The sequence below is a fragment of the Cynocephalus volans genome, chromosome 4 (genome assembly GCF_027409185.1).
Source record: "Cynocephalus volans isolate mCynVol1 chromosome 4, mCynVol1.pri, whole genome shotgun sequence".
Lineage (NCBI taxonomy): Eukaryota > Metazoa > Chordata > Mammalia > Dermoptera > Cynocephalidae > Cynocephalus > Cynocephalus volans.
The window spans coordinates 53,149,730-53,176,186 of record NC_084463.1 but is presented as its reverse complement, the minus strand read 5'-3'; the positions used below and the strand labels follow the sequence as shown (position 1 = coordinate 53,176,186).

The 26,457-nt window shown below is 43.3% G+C and overlaps 1 protein-coding gene across 6 annotated transcripts in view; it reads left to right on the top strand.

Moving 5' to 3' along the window:
• The first annotated feature begins 4,908 nt into the window (after positions 1-4,908).
• LOC134375542 (zinc finger protein OZF-like) overlaps positions 4,909-26,457 on the top strand; it is a 92,485-nt gene continuing 70,936 nt past the window's right edge. For 2 of the 6 annotated variants that reach the window (XM_063094080.1, XM_063094074.1), the window contains exons 1-2: positions 4,909-5,043; positions 8,665-8,810. In XM_063094080.1, the coding sequence (XP_062950150.1) occupies positions 8,796-8,810 (15 nt within the window). In that variant the 5' untranslated portion in view covers positions 4,909-5,043; positions 8,665-8,795. Of the gene's footprint in view, positions 5,044-8,476; positions 8,565-8,664; positions 8,811-14,498; positions 14,600-26,457 lie in introns of all 6 variants that reach the window. The other 4 variants (XM_063094079.1, XM_063094075.1, XM_063094076.1 and 1 more) reach the window with 4 other exon arrangements.

Sequence of the window (26,457 nt, the reverse complement as noted above, 5' to 3'; positions counted from 1 at the left end):
CTCCCTGCCCAGGAGACAGGAGTGGCAGGCTTCCCTGAGGATGGAGAGTGGTGGTCACTGATGGAGTGCTCCCTTGATGGAGGCTGTCAGCCCCTGCTCAGTGGCCAGCCCTGCCACTGCCAGGACAGCCCACAGGCTAGGGTGTGGGGCTGGCCTGTGGATGAGTGAGGCAGGCTCAGCCCTTGCAGGGGTGTCATGGGGGGCGGTGGGAAAGGAGAGCCAAGGCCTCCCACTTTGCCTCCCACCCACCTCCCCGAGAACCATCTCCTCTGTCCTGAGTTTCTGGCTGAACAAGGACCTGGAAAATGTCTGTCTGTTCCCAGCTCCTCTGCCTCCAGATACAGGTCATCTACACCCGCTCAACATGCCCAGCAAAGACCTGCAGCACCATGCCCACCTCCTACTTGCCTTGCTGCAGCCCCGGGGCCATGGAGGCAGAGCCAGATGGGCAGGAGGGCTGGGTAAGGTGCCTGTGAGCATGTGATGAGGGGACGGGGCTGGGCCACAGAGAGGAGCCTCCAGAAGCAGGCAGACCATACCCTGTGGGCTCAGATGTCCAGGCTTTCACCTGAGAGGAGTTTAGAAGGGTCTAAGAAACAGGTCTCAACACTACCATCTATCTCCTGGTCCCTGACAGGTGTGCACAGGTCAAATGGACCAAAATGCTCCCATCTGAGCACCCTCTCAGTGGATCCAGAGTCTCCATCCTTGCTGGGCCTCACCCAAGATCAGGGATCCAGAAAATGGCCATGGGTGGCCAGGACCCCGTCAGGTCCTCACAGGAGGCAGTGTCCCTGGGGATATCCAGGCCATGAGGCTGAGCAGAGGCATGTCTCAGGTCACAGGGGTGAGGACCAGCTTCATTTCTGGATGGGTCCTGGAGCAGTGAGGCTGCCTTCTGACTGATCCCGCCAGGGTCCCCCGTCTTTCCATAGTGATAAAGGGATGCCATGAAGGCCTCCTCCTCCTCCTGCCACAGGAGCTCCTTTGACCTCAGCAAGAAAGTGCTGGGGGCTGGCTGGGTAGCACACTTGGTTAGAACGTGGTGGTATAACAAGGTCAAGGGCTCAAAACCAGTACAGGCCAGCCACTAAAAAATAAATAAAAATTAAACAAACAAACAAACAAATAAATAGAAAGAAAGAAAGCGCTGGTGTTCTCTCTCTGGATGTCGGGGTGCTCAATCACAGAAGCTAGCACCTCTGTGAAGGGGCTGACCTCCAAAGCAGCCTGTTGGGAGCCCCCTCCTGTCCTTACCCAGGATGAGGAGCCTCCCATCAGTGATGACCTTGAGGAAATGGTAAAATTCTTCAAATTGATCCCTGAGTACAAACCATGATGACCTGGACCATGAGGAGAGATGCCAATGAGCCACCAGGTGTTCACTGCCTGACAGGTTTCTGATGGCCAGGGACAGAGCCCAGGCTGTAAAGTGCCCCAACCACGGGTTACTCTTTGTGGACGAAGCTTCGAAGAACACTAAGACATAGGCACCAAGAGGTCAAATGATAACCAGTTGGGTCTGAGTCATGTAGCATGGAAGCCTCCCCCAGGACATGGTAACCTGGCACTGGTGACCTGCCTTGGCCCCAAACTGATGCCTTCACACACCCTCTGATGACCACCTGCAGCTCAGGCCTTACAGGCCACACCCTCCCTGAACTGCAGGCTGTCAGCTGGGAATTACCTCTGTCCCTGGTGATTTCCCTGCCCCCAACTCCCTGAGCCCTGGTGAGCCTCTCCCTTGCCCCTGCCTTCATCCCAGGCAGCCAACCCACCTGGCCGTGATGGTGCCAGCTGGGCACGGAGTCCCTCACCTGGTTGACTTCCTGCTGCACGGTGCAGAGCTCTTGCTTCAGGAAGTGCCACGTTGGCCAGGTTACAGCCACTGACTCAGTTATGGTTGACAGAGATGGTGTCATCCGGAAGGGACAGGGTGCAGGCTGTCCCAGGAGCCCACAGTGGGCACTGCCTCCTGCCCAATCTGCAAGCACCAACCAGGGCTTCACGTGCCAAGCCCACTGCCTTGGGTGGGTGATATGGGACACGATGTGGAACCCCTGCCCTCTCCCCCCTCCCGATGGCACCAGCTCAGCAGGGTAGAGGGTGCCAGGCTGGGGTCCTCACAATCCACAGCTGACTCAGAGCTTGTGGGCCTAGGGGAGGAACGCGGCAGGGAGTGACACAGAGGGACTGGGCCTCAGCAATGCTGCAGGAAGTGTCTTCCCATGCCCGCATCTCCCAGAGTGATGGTCGAGAGGGCAACACTGCCCTCCTTCAGCAGAGACAGGGGCTACAGGCCAGCAGGGGCCTGAATGGCCTCAGTTGTGTCACAGGTGGAATGTAGCCACCTCACCAGGTTGTGGACTGAACGGTACCACCTGCTGGGCATGAACACCATTTTGCAGACCTCAGGAGTGACCTTCAGCGGACTGACCTCCAGTGGTAGGCTGCCATGGAGGCATAGTAGGTGCAGGCCGGTGTCAAGGAGAATGGGGGAGGCCATGTCATAGGGCAGGCAACCACGGCAATCTTCCTCTTCCTCCTGTGGATGTTGATGAACCAGCTGAAGAAGTGAAAGATGTCGGTGTGGAATGGCCACTAGTGGAAAGAGCTCCTGGTTCCTGCTTGGCAGGGGCCAGTGTGGGCGCTGCTGCTTCTGAGTGGGCCGATCAAGCTCAGTACCCCACAGTCCTGAGTGAAGGAGGCCCTTACTCACATAGGACAAGCCCCTAGCTCCAGCAGTGCTGCCCAGCAGCCTCTTTATCTGATGACCTGTGCATGACAGCCTGGGGAGCGGCCACACCTCCCACCCCACCCAATTACCAGGCACCTGTGGGCCCCATGCAGACTGAGCAGTAGTCCTCCATTTCCAGGGCGTCCCAGAACACGTCCTCTGCTGAGGAGTCCCTGTGGAGTGACACGAGGCTACGGCAGGAGCGGCGGGAGCCACCTCCCTGCACCCCACCCTCACTGATGCCCCAGGTGAGATATCCAGCTTTGGAATGATGAAAATGTGGCCACTTTAAAACCCCAGTCCTTGCAGAGATACACGATGATGCAGCCCTTCACGGGATGCAAGCTGAGCCCCACCCAAATTGCTGATCACAGAATTGCAAGCAAACAAGATGGCTTTGGGGTAGCTTGTGACAGCATAGATGACACTTATGGGTGGTGGCACCCCTCACACTATCCCAGGGTTTGCTTCTGGCTGAGCTGGGGGCCTTAAAACATTGTCGGCATCATCCTGGCTTCAAACTGTGGGCCTCCTTTCTGGCTGCAGACCCAGCCATGAAGGCCGCCCCTTACCCTCTCACCCCTCGTTCTCCGCAGCTCCATTTCTACAACCCCACTAATGGGCACCCAAACACGGGAGCCTATTAAACCAGCCCCAGGGATGGCACAGCTCTGTCTTCCCTGGAAAAGCTTCTGGATTCAACCGCGTATAACTGCTGGTCAGAGACAACGACAGGGGAGAGCCCCAGGGGCAACAAGCCACTTGTTCCCCCACACACCGCGCCAATCCCTCTGCCTGGCAAGCCTTGTACAACCGGGAAACTTCTATTCGCCCGTCGAAACCCTGCCTTGTGGCTTCCACTGACTGCTCGACACCAGGCTCCTCTGTCCTTATTTTACAGGTTTGCCTGATAAAATACAGGACACCAGTCAAAATTCAAATTTCAAATAAAGGAGGAACAATTTTTTAATATAAGTATGTCCCATGCAATATTTGGAATATACTTACACCAAAAAAGCTGTTGTTACTAAAACCGAAATCCATAATAATAATAATAATAATTAATAAATTTAAAAAAGTAAAACCCAAATCCACAGTGCATGTCAGTGTTTGAGTCTCTGAGCATCTCTGCTAGTGGGACAGGAGGTCCCTGAGGACCAGGACCAGTGTCTGGTCATTCCTGACCCACCATCTACCAGAGCCAGTGATCTGTGCCAAACAAGCGGCAGTGTGAGGAAGATGAGTCGTGGTGCTGGTGCTAGGTGCTTCTCATGCCCCTGGACTGTTCGCGGGAACCTCAGGGGCCTGAATTCCATCTCCTACATTTTAGCTTTACTTTCCACACAGGTGAGAAAGGGACTGCACTGTTCACTCGTCCCCTCAGCACCCGCGCTGTGCCAACTGGTGGGTCTGACCGCGATGTTTCTGCTGTGAAAAGCTCACCCCTGGTGGGGAAACAGACAGAACACCGGAGAATCACCATGGAGAGGGGACACCGGACAGGAGGGGGCGGGTGTGCCTTCCAGGTGGGCATCATTGAGCTGGGTCTCTGGGGCAGGTGAATCTCCCGGGATCATGGGGTAGGTGAGGACAGACCGGGAGGGCTCTGGATGCCACGTTGAACACCTGAGATCTTAAACGTGAGGCGGGACACAGCCGTGCTCGGACGCTCATCTGGACGGCTGTAGAGACCTGGCAGGGGAGCAGGTGCTCCCGACCCCGCAGTCTGCAGCGGTCCCGGCACGGGAGGGTCAGGCGCGGCCTCTGCTGCGTCCTCCCCGCCGAGCTCCAGCAAACCTCCTGCAGACGGTCTCCAGGGGCCACTCCCACCCGACCCGCTCCGCAGCCCCTCTGCAGCCGCCCGGCCGGCGGCCTCACCTGCTTCCCGAGCAGCCCTGGGGGAGGCGCCGGAGCACACGGGGCGCGCGGGAACAGGTGGCCTTGGAAGAAGGCACCGGTGCGAGGCTGCGGCTCCTCCGTGAACGCCGCCCCGCCAACGCCGGGACGACCAGGCCGCGTCCTCTCTTCAAGCCGGAGCGGAAACGGCCGCGCACAGGCCCGGAACCAGGACCCGGAGGGCGCCGCGTTCCCGCCCGACCCGATTGTTAGCGCGCAGGCCCTGCACGCATGCGCGCTCAGTGCGCACCGCCCCTCTTCCTCCCTCCCCTCGGCGCCCGAGCGCTGGACGTGCCTGTGACCCCTCCGGGTGGCGTCTGGCGTCTGCGCTTCTTTCCCCGCGTCCGCGTCTAGCCGTCCCGTAGACTATCCGGCGCCTCGGGTGAGCAGCCGCTGTCGCCTGTGACCAGGTCTGTGTGCCCAGCCCTTCCCGCTGTGCTTTGGCACCGTTCGCCCGCCGAGGCCGAGGCGGGGATAAGCCGTCCCCTCTCCAAACCCCGGGGTCTGGGGACGAGGGTGGGACGAGGGTGGGCTGAGGAAGGGGCAGGAGGACCAGCGTGGGGTCCTTGGGGGACGGTGGGGTCTCTAAGGGCGGCTGGGAGCGGTGGGGTGTGGAGGGTATGGTGGGGGTGCCTAGAACTGTTGGTGGGAGGCATGTGGGGTTGATGAGTCCTAGAGGGGCTGGGGGCAGGCCTAGGGGAATGGCGGGGCTTGTGTGATAGAACAAAGCTTGGGTCCACTCACTCCACGAGCAGCAAAGTCCAAAACACTGACCCTGAGTTACAGCGAGAGAAATTAAGCTTTACTTACAAGACCGAGTAATGGCCGTCGGGTGGGGGATGCTCAGAGAAGCCCTGATCTCACTGAGGGCTGGCATGCAGGGGGTTAAAAGAAAAAGGTCGGGAGTTGGGAAGGGCCTGTGTGGGCAGCTGGTGGACAGTTCTGATGGACTGAGTCTCGAGGACAAAGAAGCAGGGGCCGTGGAACAAAGAAGCAACTTTTGGTTCTTACCCTCACTCTTCCCGCTCTACTTCTTCTGACCGTTTACCTCTGATCAGCACACTCCAAGGGCCGGGAAAGTTCTGGGCTTTATCCTTGTATGGCAGGAGCCCCAAATCCGACAGGGCACTCGCGTAGTGTTTCCATGTTCCAAAGAACTCACCCAGGCCAATAGTAGAGACATCGGTTTAGTAGACTTAGGGGAGGTCGCCGGCCAGCTGGAAATCCGCGCTGCCACTGGGTACATACAACAGTTATATAGTGAACAGATCAAAGAGGTGTAGATCATTTGCAAGTTTACGTGCCCCTCACCCAGCTCACATAACCCAAAGCAGGAGGAGATCTGGCTGAGCAGATTTGTTTACTCCCTACTCTCCTGGTGCCAGAGTACTTCACACCAGCTTGCTAATTTACTTAGCGTTCCTGCTTCCTCCAGGCTTCCATTTGTCTTAAAGAGGACGTTTGTCTTAAAGGAAATGTGCCTTTCCTTGGGTAACTACCTTGGCCAGGGGTAGTTTCCCAGGGGGAGGGCACTCTGGTATTCAGGGAGAGGGAGAATAGGTCTGTGTCTACCATTTACACTACAGTCTTGTAAAGACTTCTCACAGATGCATATTGAGACAGTGTCTCTTATCCTGACAACTTACTGTTTTATGGTTATTTTTACCACTTAGGTAACATCCCCTCCTGCTTGGCTGCCTCCCTTTACTGTCTTCAGTTGCTGATTTAAAATCCTAACACCCTATTGGATGGTCCTCTTCCCAGAGCCTAAATCAGTATCAGCTTGACTGATCAAGGCCGTGGCTCACTTTTAGAAAACTTTAGGGGGAGTTCATTTGAATGGAGTACACACTTGACTTCACTTAGTGGTGATAATGGGATTCCTGGAGGCTGGTGGGGCCTAGAGGAGATGGTAGAGGGATTTGGGGTATGGTAGGCTTTAGACTAGATGGTGTGGGCATACGTGTATGGTGAGGGTCATGGGGGATGGGGGGTACGGTGGTTGGTGGGACTTAGAGGAGACGGTGGGGGGCATAAGGTGATGGTGTCACCAAACCCCTTTGCCTGCTGCTCAAACAGGAAAAAAACAACTCAAAAGTGAAATTGTTGGTGGGATAGGAAGGCCGTTTTATTTAGCCAAAGGAAAATTTAGGGTATCCCATCTCAAAGACTTACTGAAGGGTTTTTAAAGATGGGTTGAGGAAATGGAATGTGGGAAATAAAAAGCAATAGAGAAAGGGACGTGAGCTTTGAGGGCTTTGTGCAAGGAACCAGGTACAAAACCTCACCATGCTTCATCGAGTTTCTGTTCTTATCCTTGCTGTTATCTTAGGGCCCTGCAGGACTTTGATTTGCTACGAAGTAGAATCAGCTTCTTTGCAAAGTTCCCTACAGCTTTGCAGGGCTCTGGCTGACTTGGCTGCTGCCCACGGTCAGCCTCCAGACATTTGGCATTGATTGTTTCTCCAAACTCTGCAAGTCTCAAAGAAGCACTGTTGGTTTTGCAAAGTACTGATTAGCTTTTCAACTGCCTTGTTTTTCTGTTCAACAAGATAAGAAGGTCAGGGGATGGGAAGAAAGAGAGGAGAAAAGAACTCCCTTTTAAAATCGCCCCCACACCCCTGCAGCCCAGGTGGTTTTAGGCCCAACATGGCTTCAGTTCCACTCGTTCCAACAGTGATGGGGGCATAAGGGGATGTTGGGGGGCCAAAGGGATGGTGAGACCTAGAAGGGATTGTGGGAGGTATATGGCGATGGTGGGCAGCCTAGGGGGTGGGTGAGGTCACATGATTTGCAGATGTCAAACATCAGGACTTTTTAACTAGTGTTATCTGCCACAATGAAATCAAAAGTTATGTTTGTTTCTAAGATAAATGTGAGGAACAATTGAAGCCAACCTAGAACAAACATTGTTTTAGAAAACTTGCCCTTGAACTGCCTACTCTTTTCCCCCAACATCATGTGGAGATTCTGTGAGCTCATGGGGTTGATGAAACAAGATTTTTTCCCACCTAATGTCAGTAATATGTTCTTATGAATCATAAATTTTATAGCAAATTAATAGGAGCCTGTTTCTGTTCCTTAAAATGGAAAAATTAGGGCTGGCTGGTTAGCTCACTTGGTTAGAGCATGGTTTTGATAACACCAAGGTCAAGGGTTAGGATCCCCACACCTGCCAGCTACCAAAAGAGAAAGCAAAAATAAATGAAATGAGAAAATTAGACTGAATCACACTTTTACTCATAAATAGTTTCTTAAAATATGAATAAAACATACTACCATGCCTACGTATATGTAGCAGAATCATAATGAAAACATAAAATGTAGTCTTAGGATCTCAAAACAAGTTTCTGTGTATAATTCACATGGACTCTCTCTCTGTCAGTGACCTTGTTGAGGTCCTTGTAATTGACATTTATTGTGCTTCTGGATGTTTCTATGTATGATTTGAAGTTCTATTCATTGTAATTGGCACGTAGTTAATTCTTTTCTTGTAATTGGCACGTAGTTAATTATTTTATAGTATGTTAAAAACATAATGAATTCTGGGAGATTAGAGATATCAACAAAAATTAGAGGAATCAACAAAAACTTCCTTGTTTAAAAAACACCATAATATTTGTTCATGATTCTGAGTCAGTCTTTCGGGCTGACCTATGGTCAAGGGCACAGATTCCCGAACCAGCCAGCAACCAAAAAAGAAAAAAAAAAAAAACAGGAAAATAGTTAACACCACTTAAGCATTTCTCTAAATCTGATTTTAGTGAGGGTATAATCTTTCATTTTTTTAATTGTGATTTACTGAAACAACCATCCTTAAAATTTTAAATTATTTCTTCACAGTGACATTGTTACTGGATCACTAGCAAATAAATGGTGTTATCAACCAAAGGATAAATCATGGGTTTAATCTCTACCAATGAATAGAATTGTGAGTGCTCCTTCAACAACATCTTTCCTGCCCATTCTCTTCTAAGGGACTACTGTCCCACAGGGAGGCTTGTTTTTTGTTGTTGTTTTGTTTTTTCCAGCTATTGTGTAGAGAGCTTTGCCCAGAAGAATCTAGGAGCAAGCCTCACCATCTCTCTCAGGACTGCCTCCATCCACCTTCTCTTCCAGCTGTAATTCCAGAGTCCTGCTTGTGTTTCCAAGAGTAAAGAAAATGAATACCTCTCTGGTAAGTTGTTTATTTATTCCTCAGCTTATTTATTACATTGTATTTTGGAGCTTTATAAGGGTTCATTAATTAAAGTGGAGAAATAAAAATAAACAAAATTCAGCATCAGATAAATATACATAAACAAGATAAAGTTGGCATGTTGATATAAGCACATTACAAGACCTTAGAGCCATCTAAGTTGAGTGCAAGTTGGTCTCTGGTCTTTCCGTCACTACAGCAAAAAGACACACTGTTACATGATTCGAAGTGACCCTAAGAGGAGAATGTGCTGCATTCTCATGGGATATGAAGTCTGAAGCAGTCTTTTCTGGTGACATGCATGGTGTAGTGGACAGCGTTTCACTACCGACCTGGAAATACACTCAGCATTCTGCAGTGGTAATGGTTACCTAGGATTAAATCACACATCAGTTTCTCTGGAGTTACTAAAATAGTGTGGTTCCAGACAGACTGAAAGTCCCCACTTAATGCATGGATACAGCCTGGGATGTGTGGAGGACAGAATCTACTGCAGGTTCTTACGTAACTCTCCACACCTTTCAGCTGGTCTGCATATGTGGGTTGTAGCACAATCTAAAGTTACACTTTCTGATGAACATTTTCATTGCTGATTTGCACTTTACCCCCCTCAATATAGTCTTAATTCAGTTCTTCAGAAGTTCACTAATATCTTAAATTATCTCCCAGTCCAAAGGCTTTTTATTTGCTTTACCTCACTTGAATCTTCTGCCGCATTTGGAACTCCTGTCCATGATCTTCCTCTGGAAATTCTTCTTTGTTAGTTTCTTACGTGACCTTGCTGATGGTTTCTTCTCTTTATCCACTGAATTCCATTTTCTTTTTATCCTTAACACAGCTCATCCACGTGTCCCGTCCTGTTCCCCATTCCTCCCACTCCGCAGCTCAGCTGTCTGTGGTTTGACACTCCTGACTGTATGTCTCTAGCTTGGAGCTCTTTCCCAGCCTTGAGATAATAGTTGAATTATTCTTTGTATCTTCCAAAAGCTACTTCAAGCTCAACAAATCCAAAACGAAAACCACATTCTCTATTCTTCCACTATAATGAGAGTTCTTCAAACATTCAGGGAAAGATTTGTATTGTCTTTTAGTTCTATTTTTCCACAAACTTTTTGAGGTCTGCTCATATATGGTATTACTACTACACAGCGGCCTAGACCAAACGACCCAAAGGGGATCTTTCCTGGACTCCTCCTTCTCTCTCAGTTCTAGTCTCCTCTGGTGTCATGTCCTGGTGATTTTGTTTCTTTGTTTTTAAATTTTTATTCTAATGCCTACATACGTTGCTTATAAAGGGGGAGGAACTGTTGATGCTCACAAACAAATACAGTAACTTTCTTTTTACATTGGAAATGTCACTCAGCAAACACTGAAGAGCATGTCTGCTCAGTGATGAGGTTTGATCCCTCCTGATCTGTGTGTGCTAGCAGCCAGCAGCTGTGGTGACAGTCACAGGAGTCAGTGGGAGAAACGTGCAGGAGTTAGTGGGATACATTTGAACAAGAGTCAAGAGAAAGATACAGAATAAAAACAGGGGGGGCCAGCCCGTGGCTCACTCGGGAGAGTGCGGTGCTGATAACACCAAGGCCATGGGTTTGGATCCCATATAGGGATGGCCGGTTAGCTCGATGGCTGAGCGTGGTGCTGACAACACCAAGTCGAGGGTTAAGATCCCCTTACCGGTCATCTTTTAAAAAAAAAAAAAGAATAAAAACCAGGAGCACAAGTTTTAATCATTTCTACCTTTTACTGATATTTATTACAGTGATTTTATCAATAGTTTATGCTAATAGAAAATGTTTCTAGCTCAGAAATGGCTTGTCATGTTTTCAGACACTTAAAGATTGTATTTAATTCTGTTATATCAGATAATCACTTAAAATTAGAGAAATATATGAGCATTAATCATATTTGTTGTTCTGTATTAAAACAGGTTTGTAGTTAGTTAAAAACAAACCTTTAAAAATATGACAAAGTATACATACAATTTGACACTGTAATCACTTTTAAGGTTATTGTTCAGGGACGTAAAGTATATTCTTATTATTTTGCACCCATCACCACTATCCATCTACAGAATATTTTTATCATCTCCAAATGAAACTCTGTACTCATGAAACACTAGATCTCTGGTCCCCTCTGACCTGGTACCCGGCCAGCATTCTGCTTTCTATCTATAAATTTGTCTACCCTAGGAACCTCATATAAGTGGAATCATACCATAGTTGTCTCCTTGTGATTGGCTTATTTCATGTAGCATAATGTCTCTGGTTCATCTATGTTATAGCATTTCCCAATTAAAAAAAATTTTAAAGCTCAGTGATATTTCATTACATGTGTAGATCACATTTGTTTACCATTCATCCTTCAGTTGATGCTTGAGTTGCTCCCTCCTTTTAGCTATTGTGAATAATGGTCTTGTGAAAATGCAGGTGCTCAGGTCTGTTTTAGTACCTGCTTTCACTTCTTTTGGTTTCATACCTAGAAGTGAAATTGATGGGTCATATAATTCTATGCTTATTAGACTTTTCAAGAATTTCTGTAACATCTTCCAGTTTACATTCCCCCCAGCAATGCATTAGGGTTGCAATTTCTCCATGTCCTTGCCAATGCCTGCTGGTTTGTTTGTTTTTTTAATAAGGGTGTGATGTGATATTTTATTTTGTTTTTGATATGCATTTCTCTAATAACTAGTGAAGTTGAGCATCTTTTCATGTGTTTTTCAGCAATTTGTATTCTTTTGTGCAATTTTTAATCTTGTTTTTGAGTTGTAGGATTTACACACACACACAGAGAGAGAGAAAGAGAGAAAGAGAGAGAGAGAGAGAGAGAGAGAGATTCTGGATGTTAATCTCTCATGAGATATGTGCTTTGCAAATATTTTCCCCAATTCAGTGGGTTATCTTTTCAGCCCGTTGATAGTGTCATTTAAATCAGGAAAGATTTGTGTGTTTTGGGGGTTGGGTGGTTTTGTTTATTTGTTTGTTTTCATACATTTGATAATATTTGTTGAGCATCTATATTGTTCAGGCTGTTGTGGATGCCTGGGATATAGCAGTAGGGAAAAAAAAACAGACAAAAATCCTCTCCCCCATAGAGCTCAGATCCAGGATTGCAACGTTTATCAGATTGCATTGTGTGTCTACACATAAAATAGAGTCACAGGTTCAGACTCGTAATTCAGAAGAGCAAGAATTGAATGACAGGATTGCCACCCTCTGGGTATGTGATGCTGAACAGCTTCATGTGATGTACAATATAGCAGGAGCAGTGGACAATTAGCAACAATTAGCAAAGATAGAAGGCCTGATAACATTGACCAACCTTAAATCAGGAAAGATTTGAATTTTATACAGTTCAGCTTATCTTTGTTGTTGTTTTTCTTGTTTATGCCTTTGGTGTCATATTAAATACTTTTGCCAACCCCAATGTTATATGGTTTCTCATTTATTTTTTCTTAGCTGAACATGTTAAATTCTCACTTATAGTTTTGTATCGTAACATAAAATATGAGATGATTGTTATTTATTTATTTATAAACTAATATTCAGTCTAAATCTCAACATTCCATGTTTCCAATTAATGTTCTGTCTTGGACCCTAATGAGTTTATTAGTGTTCCAAATCTGCCAGATTCTGTTGGTTAAGCAAGTTGCTAAGGCCAGCCTGCATTTGAGGGAATTCGTCTTCACAGGGGAGAGTGGGAAAGAATTTGTGGCTGCCTTTAATGTATCACAAATGTCATTGTTACAATACAATGATCAACATTTATTTTTTTGATCAACATTTTTTTCTATACTCTCAGATTATTTACAGAAGTATTATTAATTTTTTAAAAAACATTTCAGGCTCATAGATTTCTTTTTCTTCATTTCTCATTTAATTTTATTGTGGTCAGAGAACGTACATTACAAGATTTCAGTCTTGAGACTTGTTTTATCACTGAGCATATGTTCTGTTTGGGTGAGTGTCCACACAGTGCTTTATAAATGTCAGTCAGGATAGGAGAGTGTCATTCATGTTTATATTTTTTCTGATGTATCTGCTTGTCCCATCTATTCATTAATTGCCCAACTTTAATTGTGGATTTTTGAGTTTCTTTAGTTGTGTGGGTTTTGTTTTATGCCTTTTGGGGCACATACATATTTATAAATATTATAACACCCTGGTAGATGATTTATTTATTGTTGTGAAAGACGCTTTATCTCTCGTAATACATTCTGTGTTGCATTTTATTTTGTCTGGTGTAAGACCTCCACCTGAGCTTTTAATTACTAGAGTTTATGTACATCTTTTTTTATCATTTTACTTTCAGTCAGGGTCTTTGTATTCATAGTATGTCTCTGGATAGCATAGTGTTGAGTTTGTGTTTCTTTTTTTAAAAAAATGAGTCTGACAGTCTCTGCCTTTACACAAGTATTTATTCAGTTTACAATAAACTATTAATATACCTGAATTTAGAACACAAAGAGAAGCTCATGTTCAAAAACTTGGTGAATTCTACCAAACATTTGGAGATTTAGTATCAATTCTTCCCATACTCTCCAAAAAGTAGAAGCAGAAGGGACACTTCCAAACTCATTTTATGAGGTCAGTATTATCATAACAAAACCATACAAAGTCATCACAAGAAAAGAAACATTCTGACAAATATATCATGAATAAAAATATAACAATCCTCAACAAAATACAAGCAAACAAAATCCAGCAACATATAAAAATAATTATACTGTATGACCAAGTTGGATTCATCCCAGGAATACAAGGTTGGTCAACAGCCAAAAATAATTTAATGTATCATATCAATACAATAATAAAATCGCATGACCATCTCAATATGTACGAAAAAAATTTTTGACAAAATTCAACTTTCATGGTGAAAACATTCAACAAAGTAGGAATAGAAGGTAACAGGTTCAAGTAATAAAGAGCATACAAAAAACTCACAGCTAACATCATCCTTAATGGTGAAAACCTGTGTACTTATTTCCTGAGAATCAGTATCAAGATAAATAGATCCACTCTCACCACATCTGTTCATTATTGTACTAGAGGTGCTAGCCAGGACTACTCAGCCATAGAAATAAATAATAGGCATCTGCATTGAAAAGAAAAAAGTTCAATTATTTTTAGAGGCAAGATGGCTCTGGGAAGATCAAGGCTGAGTTCCCTGAATCTGCAGAATAATCACTGAGGGGCTGTTGTAGGATTAGAGAAGACACAGGAATTTGAACAAGGCAGGGCATACTTTAGGAAAAGAGAAAACCCAGGGATAGGTCTTGGTGAAGGGTCAAGCCTCTCCACCCACCCCCATCCACCCACCCCAAAACATAACATTTTTTTCACACACAAACCACATTCTACATTTGAGTTCAAATCAACCTGAATGACTCAAATGAGGCATTTTCCTTTTGGGGGGAGGAACAGTGGTGATAGTGGCAACTCTTAAAAGCCCCTATGCCTTGGGTTGGATGTGCCCCCAAAACTTAATCTCCATTGTAACTGTTGAGAGTTGGAAATTTTATTATGGTGACTGAAAGGTGGGGCTTTGAAGAAGTGATTAGATTGTAGGACCATGCCACAGTGAATGGATTAATAATGGTGGTCAGGGGCATTGTTCTGAGGGCTTTAAGAGGAGAGCACATGAGAGATTCTCTTTCTCCACCAGTTTCTGCCATGTGAGATCCCTGCATTGATGTAAAGCCATCATCAAAGAAGACCCTCACCAGATGCATTCCCTGGTCTTTGGACTTCCCAGCCTCCGAAACTGTAAGCAATAAATTCCAATTTCTTTTAAGTTTCTCAGTTCCAGGTATATTGTTGGAAGCAACAGAAATGGACTAATACAAAAAACTGCTTAAAACAAATACTTGAAAATGTCTAAACAGCTTTTGAACTGGTTGTTGAGGAGGGGCTGGAAGAATTTGAAGGAACAGGCTAGAAAAAGCCTAACTGCCAGTTGGAGTTTAGAAGACAAAACTGGGGAAGGTTTGAAATGTTTTAGAGACTGGTTAAATGGTGGTGACCTAAATGCTTTTGGAAATATGGACTATAAAGACCATTCTAAGGAGGTCTCAGATAGAAGTAAGAAGGTTTTTGTTGGAAACGGGGGCAAAGATCACCCTTGCTAGGAACTGACAAGGAATTTGGCTGCATTCTATTTATTCCCCAAAGTTTTATGGAATGTGGAACTTCAGTGTGCCGAACTAGGGTATTTGGCAGAAGAAATTTCTAAGCAGAAAAGTCTTAAGGAAGCTGCATGGCTACTTGTAACAGCCTACACTGAGTTATGGTGGCAAAGGCATGACCTAAAGCCAGAATTTAAAAGAGAAGCACAGCATAAAGGCTTGGAAAATTTGCAGCCTAGGCATGTGGTAGAGAAACAAAGAGCATTTTCAAGAAAACAGTGAAATGGTGTAGCCCAGTGACTGCTAAGGAGATGAGTAAAGCAGAAAGAGATTATCAAGAGAAGGAAAAAAAAAATACCTTGAAGACATTTCAGAGATCTCAGAGGCTGCATGTTCCATTATAGGCCCAGAGAACTAGGGAGACAGAATGGTATTGAGGAACAGGCCCAAGGTGCCCTCCATGGGCTCACTGCCCAGGGCCACCTTATTATGCTGCTCCCCACAGCAGCACCCTGGCTGCTTCTGCTGCTCCAGGCATGGCTAAATTGTCCCCAGGTGTGGCTGGACCCACAACTTTGTAAGATACGAGCCAGAAGCCACATGGTGTTAGGTCTTCAGGTTCTTGAAATGCCAGAGCTGTGAGGGCTTCCATCCTGATTTCCAAGGATGTATGGAAAAGCCTGGCGGACCAGGAAGAGATTTGTCACAGGTGCAGGGTCACAGCAAAGAGCCTTTGGTAGAGCTGTGTCAAAGGAAATGTGGGGTCACAGTTGTAACAGAAGAACCCCACAGAGGCTATGCCTACTGGAGCCATGGTCGTGGGACCACCATGGCGACCCCAGACTTGTGAAGCATTCAGTGTGCAACACCAGCCTATGCGAGCTGAAGCATGGCCACAGGCCAGGAATTTAATAGAAGAGGAGCTACCTGAGGACTTGAGGACCGACCCCTCACATCAGCATGCAGAGGACATTGAACATGGAGAAAAGATATGTGATTCATCAGCTTTAAGATTTAATGCCTGCCCTGCTGGGTTTTGGACTTGTTTAGGACCTGTTACACCTTTCTTCTGGCCTATTTCTCTCTTTTTGAATGGGAATGTGTACCCTATGCTTGTCCCACAATTGTATCGTGACATTAGATAACTTGTTTTGATTTCATAGATGGGACCTTGAGACTTTGGACTTCTGGGCTGAACAAGTTAAGACTTTGGGGCTATGGGGATGAAATGAAAATATTTATTTGTGAAAAGGACATGAGTTTTGGGGGCCAGGAGTGGAATGCCTTGGGTTGAGTGTCCCCCAAAACCTTAATCCCCACTGTAACTGTTGAGAGTGGAAAATTTGATTATGGTAATTGGAAGGTGGGGCATTGATGAGGTGGTTAGGTTGCAGGACCATGCTGTAGCGAATGGATTAATAATTGTGGTCAGGGGCATGGTTCTGAGGGCTTTAAAAGGAGAGCACTTTAGAGACTCTCTCTCTCTGCTCCACCATTTTCTGCTATGTGAGACCCCTGCATTGCCATAAAGCCACCACGAAAGATCTTCACAAAGAACAGAAACAAACTAATACACCCTTTGTGAAACTCCTCGCCTGGTTTGTGTCAGAAATTAGGGAAGAAAAGGCAAAGTTAATGTCTGTATTAGTCAGTTTCTGTTGCTTATAACATAATACTTGGAATTAGGTAATTTATAAGAAAATGAAATTTATTGCTTACAGGTTCGGAGGCTGTGAAGTCCAAAGTCCAGGGAACACATCTATTAAAGGTCTTGGTGGTGGCAACAGTGACCCAGGAGTCTCACATGGGAGAAAATGGTGGAGCGGAGAGAGACTAACCTCTCATGTGGTTTTAAAGCCTTCAGAACAATACCCCTGACCACTTATTAATCCATTTGCTGTGGCATGATCCTATAATCTAATCACACCTTCAAGGCCCCACCTTCAATTACCGTAATACAATTTCCCACCCTCAATGGTTACAGTGGAAATTAAGCTTCTAATATATGGACTCTGGGGAACTCAATTCAATCAATCCACAGTATTCCACACCTGGCCCCCAAAGTTCATGTACTTCTCACAGGTAAATACATTCATTCCATCCCCAAAGTTGTAACTTGTTTCAACTCAAAGTCCAAAGATCAAAGTCCCATCTATGAATTCAAAACAAGTTATCTATTTCAAGATACAATAGCGGAACAAACATAGGGTACATATTCCCATTCAAAAAAGGAGAAATAGACCTTTAAAAAAAAGTAATTATTGACCCCAAACAAGTCTGTAATCTTGCAGGGCAGGCATTAAATCTCAAAGCTGGTGAATAACGTACCTTCACTCCATGTTCGACATCCTCTGCATGCTGGTGGGGGGGTTGGGTCCCTAAGTCCTCATGCAGCTCTGTGTCTATGGCTTTCCTAGTCTGAGGCCATGCTTCAGCTTTCACAGGCTGATATTGCACACTGGTAGCTCCACAATTCTGGGGTCTCCATGGTGATCCCACTCATGGCTCCACTAGGCATGGCACTGATGGGGTTTCTCTGTTGCAATCCCATGTTTCCACTTTGCATTGCTCTAGCAAAGGGTCTATGCATTGACTCTGCCCCTGTGACAGATCTCTTCCTGGCTCCTCAGGCTTTTCCATGTATCCTTTGAAATCTGGGTGGAAGCTCCCAAACCTTCACAGGTCTGGCATTCTGCAAGCTTGCAGATTAACACCACATGGATGCCACAAATGCTTCTGGCTTGTGTTTTCCAAAGCTGCAGGTCCAGCAACTCCAGGGGCCAGTTTAGCCACAGCTGGAGCAGCCAAAGCAGCTGGAGTGCTGCTTCAGGGAGCAGCATTCTGAGGTGGCCCTGGGCAGTGAGCTCATTGAGGGCCCTAGGGCTTGTTCCCCAAAACCATTCTGTCTCTCTAGACCTTTAGGCCTGTAATGGAAGGGTTGGCTGCAGAGGCTTCTGCAGTGCCTTCAGGGACTTTTTCTCCTTCTCTTGATAACCCCTTTCTTCTGTACTCATCTCCTTAGCAAAGGACCCCTGGGCTATACACTAGCTTTTGTGCCCAGGCTGAAAGTTTTCCAACTTTTCACCCTCTGCTTTCTTTTGAATTATAAATTCTGGCTTTACCTTATGCCTTTTCTGCCATAACTCAGGGGGTAGGCAGTTACATGTAGCCATGCAGCTTCGTAAATGCTTTGCTGCTTAGAAATTTCTTCTGCCAAATACTCTAGCTCAAAACTCTTCAGTTCCAATTTCCACAAATTCCTAAGGTATAAACACAATCCAGCCAAGTTCCTCACCAGTTTATAGCAAGGGTGATCTTTACCCCAGTTTCCACTAAGTCCCTTCTTATTTACATCTGAGACTTCCTTAGAATGGTCTTTATAGTCCATATTTCCTTAAGCATTTTGGTCAACACCATTTAACCAGTCTCTGAAACATCCCACACTTTCCCTGGTTTTCTTGCCTTCTTCTAACTCCTCTAAACTCCTCCAACCTTTGCCCAATTCCTAGTTCCAAAGCTGCTTTCACATTTTCAAGTATTTGTTATAAGAAACACTCCATTTCTCTGTTACCAATTTTCTGTATCATTCCATTTCTGCTGCTTATAACAAAATACTTGGACTGGGTAATTTATACAAAAAAGAAATATATTGCTTACAGTTTTGTAGGCTTGGAAATTCAAAGTCCAGGAAACACATCTGTTGTGGGTCTTAGTGGTAGCAACAGTGACCAGGGGTTTCACATAGTAGAAAATGGTAAAGAAGAGAGTAACTTCTCATGTGCTCTTTTAAAGCCCTCGCAACAGTGCCCCTGACCACCATTATTAATCCATTCACTGTGTCATGGTCTTACAATCTAATCACCTCTTCAGAGCCCCACATTTCATTTACCATAATAGAATTTCCCACTTTCCACAGGTACTTTGGGAATTAAACTTTGAATATATGAACTCTGGAGGACACAGTTCAATCAGTCTGCAGCAATGTCTTATCTCACAAAAAACAAGTAAGGATTTGATAGGTAGATAGACGGATGAATGAATAGAACTTCGTACTTTGGGTAAATAGTTATTAGACACTGGCATGTAAATTAGAATAAAAATTACTGAGTGCACACACCATGTGCCCCTGCTATCTTATTCCAGTATACACTAGAGCACTTTCCCACTGAGTAATGTAATCCATTGAAGACTCACAAGTTAGTTTACTGGTGCAAACAAACATTTATTTAATAGATTTGAAGAGAGTTACTGTGTTTATTTATTTTTTATTTTGTGGATGGCCTGTATGGGGATCTGAACCCTTGACCTTGGTGTTATAACATAGTGCCCTAACTGAGTGAGCTAATTGGCCAGTCCCCATGTTAATTTCTTGACTGGTAACAAAGTAAAATAGAGACTTGATTGTTCATGCTTTAGAATATATCATAAAAAATGTATGTGAGTTCTATAACTACAATACTGTTAGTAAACTTAAAAAGTTAAAGCTAATTGTTAGTATCATCAACTGCATCGCCCACACTTGAATTTCCCCATTCATTCCAGATGTGTCAGCTCCTCAAACCAGGATTTAATAGAGAAGCAGACTGTCACACACTGTCACATGGGTAGGGGCCAGTACTGGCCATCAGATCATTGTCTACAGGCAGCAGGACTGACTCGCTTGAAACAAAGGAAACTTCCTCAGTTGGTTCCCAGTGGATTATGCAGAGGCTTGTGGGAAATGTAGGCTAGACCTCCAATGACATCATTTAGATCATGAAGAATTTTTCAGGTTCCTTCTGCATATGTGCCACTCCTCAGACTTCCTTCAGGTTCACCCAGAAATCTGGTCACTGCTGGCTCTGCTGATGCTGCTCCACAGATTCTGGGGTTGGATTCTGGGTCCTAATAGTAATGCGGGGGGAAGTGAGGAGACTTGGGGGGCAATGGAGGCAAGACAGGAGTCCCAGGACTTGGCAGGGCCTGATGTGAGACTCGGGCTGTGCTTTACATGGCTGCTCTGTCAGGAGATGGTGAACTTTCATGATGAAGCTCAGTCCCTACTGAGCTGTGCTTCTGGCCGTCATATGTGGGTTGGCCTTAGGAGTCCAGGGAGAAAGTATTTGGGAGTTAGTGGGGCACATTTGAATAAGAGTTAATAGATGCATGCAAAGAATAAAAACAGTAAAGATTTTCATAATTTGTACATTTTGCTTCTTTAAATTATGTCAGTGATTCTATCTCTATTTCTATTAATATGTAGTTGTACACAGTTTCAAAAGCCTGTCTGTCATGTGTTTAACTATTTTTTATTGAAATGTAATTGATTATATGTATTTGTGGGGTACACAGTTGAGTATCAATACTGTGTACAATATTGATTATCAATTCAGGAGAACTAGTATATCATTATTACAAGACATCATCATTCTTCATGACCCTTAACCAATTCTCACTGATCCCCTCCCCCTCTCCCATGCATTATTTCTCTTTCTGTGCCTGGCTTATTTCACTTAACATAGTTTTCTCCAAGCTCATTCATGTTGCTGTGAATGGCAAAATTTTATTCTTTTGTTATGGCTGAGTAGTATTCAATTGTGTATATATACCACATTTTCCTTATTCAGTTGTCCATATCTTGGCTATTGTAAATAGAGCTGTAATAAACATGGCAGTGCAGGAGTCCATTTAGCATGATGATTTTCATTCCTTTGGGTATATACCCAGTAGTGGGATTGCTGGATTGTATGACAGTTCTATCTGTAGTTGTTTGATGAACCTCCATACTTTTTCCATAATGGCCATACTAATTTACAGTCTCACCTATTACATAGAAGAGTTCCCCTTTCTCTGCATCCTTGCCAGCATTTTTATTTTCTTTCTTTCTTTCTTTTTTTTTTTTTTTTTTTTGTCTTTTTGTGACCGGTAAGGGGATCGCAATCCTTGGTGTGGTGTTTCCCGCACCACGCTCAGCCAGTGAGCGCACCGGCCATTCCTATATAGGATCCGAACCCGCGGCGGGAGTGTCGCTGCGCTCCCAAGCACTGCACTCTCCCGAGTGCGCCACGGGGCTGGCCCTATTTTCTTTCTTTTTAATAACAGCCATTCTAACTGGGGTGCTATGATATCTCAGTGTGGTTTTGATGTACATTTCCCTGATGGTTAGTGATGTTGAACATTTTTTCACATACACATTGGCTGTTTGTCTTCCTTTGAGAAATGTCTATTCAGCTCCTTTTTTCAACTGGGTTACCCTTTTTTTTTTGCTGTTAAGTTGTTTGAGTTCCTTGTATATTCTGGATATTAATCCCTGTCAGATGTATAGTTTGAAAATATTTTCTTCCAGTCTGTTGGTTCTCATTTCACTCTGTTGATTGTTTACTTTGCTTCACAGAAGCTTTTTAGTTTGGTCTAATCTCATTTGTTTATTTTTTTTTCTTTTGTTGCCTGTGCATTTGGAGTCATTCATAAAGTCTTTTTCCAGTCCTATGTTCTGAAGTGCTTCCCCTATGTTTTCTTCTAGGAGTGTTATGGTTTTAAGTCTTATACTTAAGACTTTAAAGCATTTTGATTTGATTTAGGTATATGGCAAAATGTACCATTCTACTTTCATTCTACGTGTGGATATCCAGTTTTCCCAGCACTGTTTGTTGAAGAGGCTGCCTTTTTCCAATGTGTGTTCTTGGTGCTCTTATCAAAGATTAGTTGGTTGCAAGTGCATGGATTGATTTCTGCATTCTCTATTCTATTATATTGGTCCATGTATCTGTTTTTATGCCAATACCATGCTGTTTTGGTTACTCTAGCTTTGTTGTATCATTTGGGTTTTTTTGTTTGTTTGTTTGTTTGTTTGGCAGGTGGCTGGTATGGAGATCCAAATTATTCAAATGCAGTATAATTTGAAACCAGGTAGTGTTATGCCTCCAGCTTTATTTTTTTTGCTCATGGTTCTTTTGGCTACTCTGGGTCTTTTGTTGTTCCATATGAATATAAGGGTTGTTTTTTTCTATTTCTGTGAAGAATATTATTGGTATTTTGATGGAGAATGCATTGAATCTGTAGATCACTTTGGGTAGTATGGACATTTTCATGGCATTAATTTTTCCAATCCATGAGCATGGAATGTCTTCCCTTTTTTTTTTTTTTTTTTTTTTTTTTTTTTTAATGTCCTCTTTAATTTCTTTTAGCAGTAATTTGTAGTTACTATTACGGAGGTCTTTCATTTCCTTGATTAAATTTATTCCTAGGTATTTTATTTTTTGGTGACTATCATAAATGGGCTTGCTTTCTTGATTTCTTTTTCTGCTATTTCATTGTTAGAGTATAAAAACACTACTGATTTTTGTATACTAATTTTGTATTCTGCAACTTTACTGAATTCATTTATCAGTTCTAACAGTTTTTTGGTAGATTCATTAGGATTTTATGTATGTAGGATCATGTCATCTGCAAATAAGAACAGCCTGACTTTGTCTTTTCTAATTTGTTTGCACTTTATTTCTTTCTCTTGCCTGATTGCTCTGGCTAATACTTCCAATAATCTTAACAGATTATTTAACAATAAGAGTGGTGAGGGCAGGCATCCATGTCTTGTTCTTGTGATTTGTCTATTTTGTTTATCTTCTCAAAAAAAACAACTTTTTGTTTCATTGATCTTTTTTATTTTTTTTTTAGCCTCTATTTAATTTATTTCTGCTCTTATCTTAATTATTTCTTTCCATCTACTAATTTTGGGATTTCATAGTATTTTTCTATTTCAGGTGCAATATTAGGTTGTTTACTTAAAGTCTTTCTATTCTTTTGATGTAAGCATTTACTGCCATAAACTTTCCTCTTAGTACTGCTTTTGCAGTATCTCACAGGTTTTGGTGTGATGTGTCTTTATTTTCATTAATTTCAAGAAATTTTTTGATTTCCTGTCTAATTTCTTCTTTGACTCCTAGGTGTTTCAGGAGCACGTTGTTTAATTTCCATGTTTTTGTATAGTTTCCACAGTTTTGCTTGTTACTCATTTCTCATTTTAATCCATTATGGTCTGAAAAGATACTAGAAATGATTTCAGTTTTTAAAAATTTGTTGAGACTTGATTTGTGATCTAACTTGTGGTCTGTCCTGGAGAATGTACCATGTGCTGAGAAGAAGAAAGTATATTCTATAGTTGTTGGATGAAATGTTCTGTAGATGTCTGACAAATCCAGTTGGTCTAAAGTGTAGTTTAAATCCTGTGTTTCTCTGTTGATTTGTTGCCTAGATGATCTGTCCAATGCTGAGAGAGGGATGCTGAGAGAGGTCCCCAATTTTTATAGTACTGGAGTCTATCTCTCCCTTTAGGTCTGATAGTGTTTACTTTATATATCTGGATGCTCCAATGTTGGGCACATATATATTTATGATTCTTATATCTTCTTGGTGGATGGGTCTCTTTATCATTATATAGGACTGTTTTCATCTTTTTTATGGTTTTTGGCTTAAATTCTATTTTGTTGGTATAAGAAAAGCTACTCCTGCTCATCTTTTGTTTCCATTTGCATGGTGTATCCTAGTCTATCTCTTCACTATTATTTTCTGTGAGCCTTTACAAGTGAGGTGAATTTCTTGTAGGCAGCATATAATTGGGTCTTGTTTTTTAATCCAGTCAGCCAATCTGTTTTTTGAGTGGGGAATTCAATCTATTTACATGTAGGATTATTACTGAAAGGTATTGTCTTATTTGTGTCATATTACTGATTTTTATTTAGTTGTTTTAAATATATTTTGTTCCTTTCTTTCTCTTTTATTGTTTGTCTTTGGCTGCCTTAAACTCTCTTAAAGATTATTATTTCTGGTATTTCAGGTAATCACTTAAAAATAAGTGCGGAAAAATGGATGTGTGTATCAGTTATAACTGTGCTAGGACAAGACCTGTAGTTAATAGTAGGTTAAGAACAAAAAATGCATCCTAATTAACTGAACACTTTACATTCAAAATTATAGTTTAATATCTAACATAACATGTGAAATGCTTTATTTATTTTAATTCTTTTTGACATCCTTCAAGCATATACGTTCACACAAACATACACATTCCATGTTTCAGATCAAGATACTACCTATGATTTCTAACAAATTTTTTGGTGTTACATTTGTCTGCTGTGTAAAAAAGTACCAAAAAATTTTGTGGCTTGAAACAAGAATATTTTCTTATTAAATGTCACAATCTTGTGGGTCAGTAAACTGAACAGGGCACTGTGGGTTGTCCATGGCATGATGTCTCTGGTCTCAGCTGGAAGGACACTAGTGGCTTGGGACACAGGGCCGGCATCCAGTCCTCTCTTGGTGGCTGGGTTGGACTTTTTCATAGTCTGGCAGTCTCAAGGTAGTGAGGTTTGTATGGTCTCTCCCAGAGACAGTGTACATGAGGCCAAGACAGAAGCTGTGAGGCTTCCTGTTATCTCTGCTGTCTTATTTTCTTAATGGCAAAAACAGGAGACTAGGTAGCACTTTCCACATTCTTCTCAGAAATCTCCTTAGGCAGACCCCTGAGATGGTGAGATACTCTTTCAGTTTTTTATGTTATGGCAGGCAGTTGTATGGCCCTACCAGCTGGCACAGACGGTCTCCTTGAGGCCCAGCTTCTGCTTGGTCTCACAGCCAATGGCACATGCTGTAGCTTTTAATCACCACAGCACCCCATTCCCAGGCACCAAATTCTGTTTCAGTTATCTGTTCTGCTTAAATATCCAACCTCTAAAGTCAGCAACTTAAAACAATTTATTATTCTGGCTCTCTGAGTGTCACTGGCTGGTGTATCTTCCACACAGGTGCAGTGAGGTAGCAGATGGGATGGATCATGTAAAAAGCACAGCTGGGCTGGTGTCCAAGAAGCCTCCCTGTTGGCTGGTAGTGGGTGCTGCTGGAGACTTGTGGGGGCTGTCACTGCACATTCCTGTTCATTGTATTTCCATGTGGTTCTCCACCAGGGTGGTCTCAGGGTGGTTGGATTTCCTTCCTACATGTTGACTAGCTTTCCCCAAAATTAGTTTTATAAGATATACCAGTGAAGCTGCATGATTTCCTCTGCCTTCAAAGTCCAAAATAACAGTTTTGACATGTTTTCATGTTTTCTTGATCAAAACAAGTTGGTAAGGCCAGGCAAAGTTCAAGAGGAATTCGTTTCCTCCACAGAGGAGTGAGTAGGAAAGACGGTGTGGCCACCTTTACTGTACCAGGAATGTCATTGCTACAGTATGTTTCTTTCAAATACATTTCAATTTTCCTTATGAACACTGTTTTGACTTACAGGTTATTTTGAAGTATATCATTCAATTTTCAAGTGCTTGAGGATTTTGTGTGTATCCTTTTGTTGTTTGCTAATTTAATTACATTATAGTCAAAGAACATACTTTATAAGATTTCAGTGTTGAGACTTGTTTTATAACTCAATGTGTGCCCTGTCTTGGCGACCCCTCCACATTGTGCTTTATAAATATCAAGTTTGTCAAGATTTTGTCATTTAGATTAGTATCTCTAGATTTATCTAGTTATTTCATCAGACAGAAGTATTAATTCTCTAACTGAAATTGTGGATTTGTCAATTTCCCATGTTTTGTTGTTTTTTTGTTGTAGGTGCAGTCTTGTGTCACTTAACAATGTTTCAGTCAACAACAGACCACATATATGGCAGTGGTTGGAGCAAAAATCCATGAAATACATCCTATGTGTGTAGTAGTCTATACCATCTTGGTTTTTATAGGTACACTCTATGATGTTTGCACTATAATAAAATTACCTAAGAATGCATTTCTCAGAACATGTTTCAGTTGTTGTACTTTGAGGCTCTCTGTTTAGGCACAGACACTTATAACTGTTATATCATCTTCATATAGCTCCTTTTGTTATTTTGTTATTTTGTTTATTTTTATTTTTATTTTTTTAAATTTTATTTTGTCAATATACAATGTGGTTGATTATTGTAGCCCATTACCGAAACCTCCCTCCTTCCACCCTCTCCCGCCTCTCACGCAACAATGTCCTTTCTGTTCGCTTGTCGTGTCAACTTCAAGGAATTGTAATTGTTATGTCTTCTCCCCCCCCGCCCCCTGGGTTTTGTGTGTGTGTGTGTGTGTGTGTGTGTGTGTGTGTGTGAATTTATTTATTTATTTATTTTTAGCTCCCACCAATAAGTGAGAACATGTGGTATTTCTCTTTCTTTGCCTGGCTTGTTTCACTTAATATAATTCTCTCTAGGTCCATCCATGTCATTGCAAATGGCAGTATTTCATTCTTTTTCATAGCTGAGTAGTATTCCATTGTGTAGGTATACCACATTTTCTGTATCCACTCATCCGATGATGGACATTTGGGCTGGTTCCAACTCTTGGCTATTGTAAAGAGTGCTGCGATGAACGTTGGGGAACAGGTATACCTTTGACATGATGATTTCCATTCCTCTGGATATATTCCCAGCACTGGGCTAGCTGGGTCATATGGTAGATCTATCTGCAATTGTTTGAGGAACCTCCATACCATTTTCCATAGAGG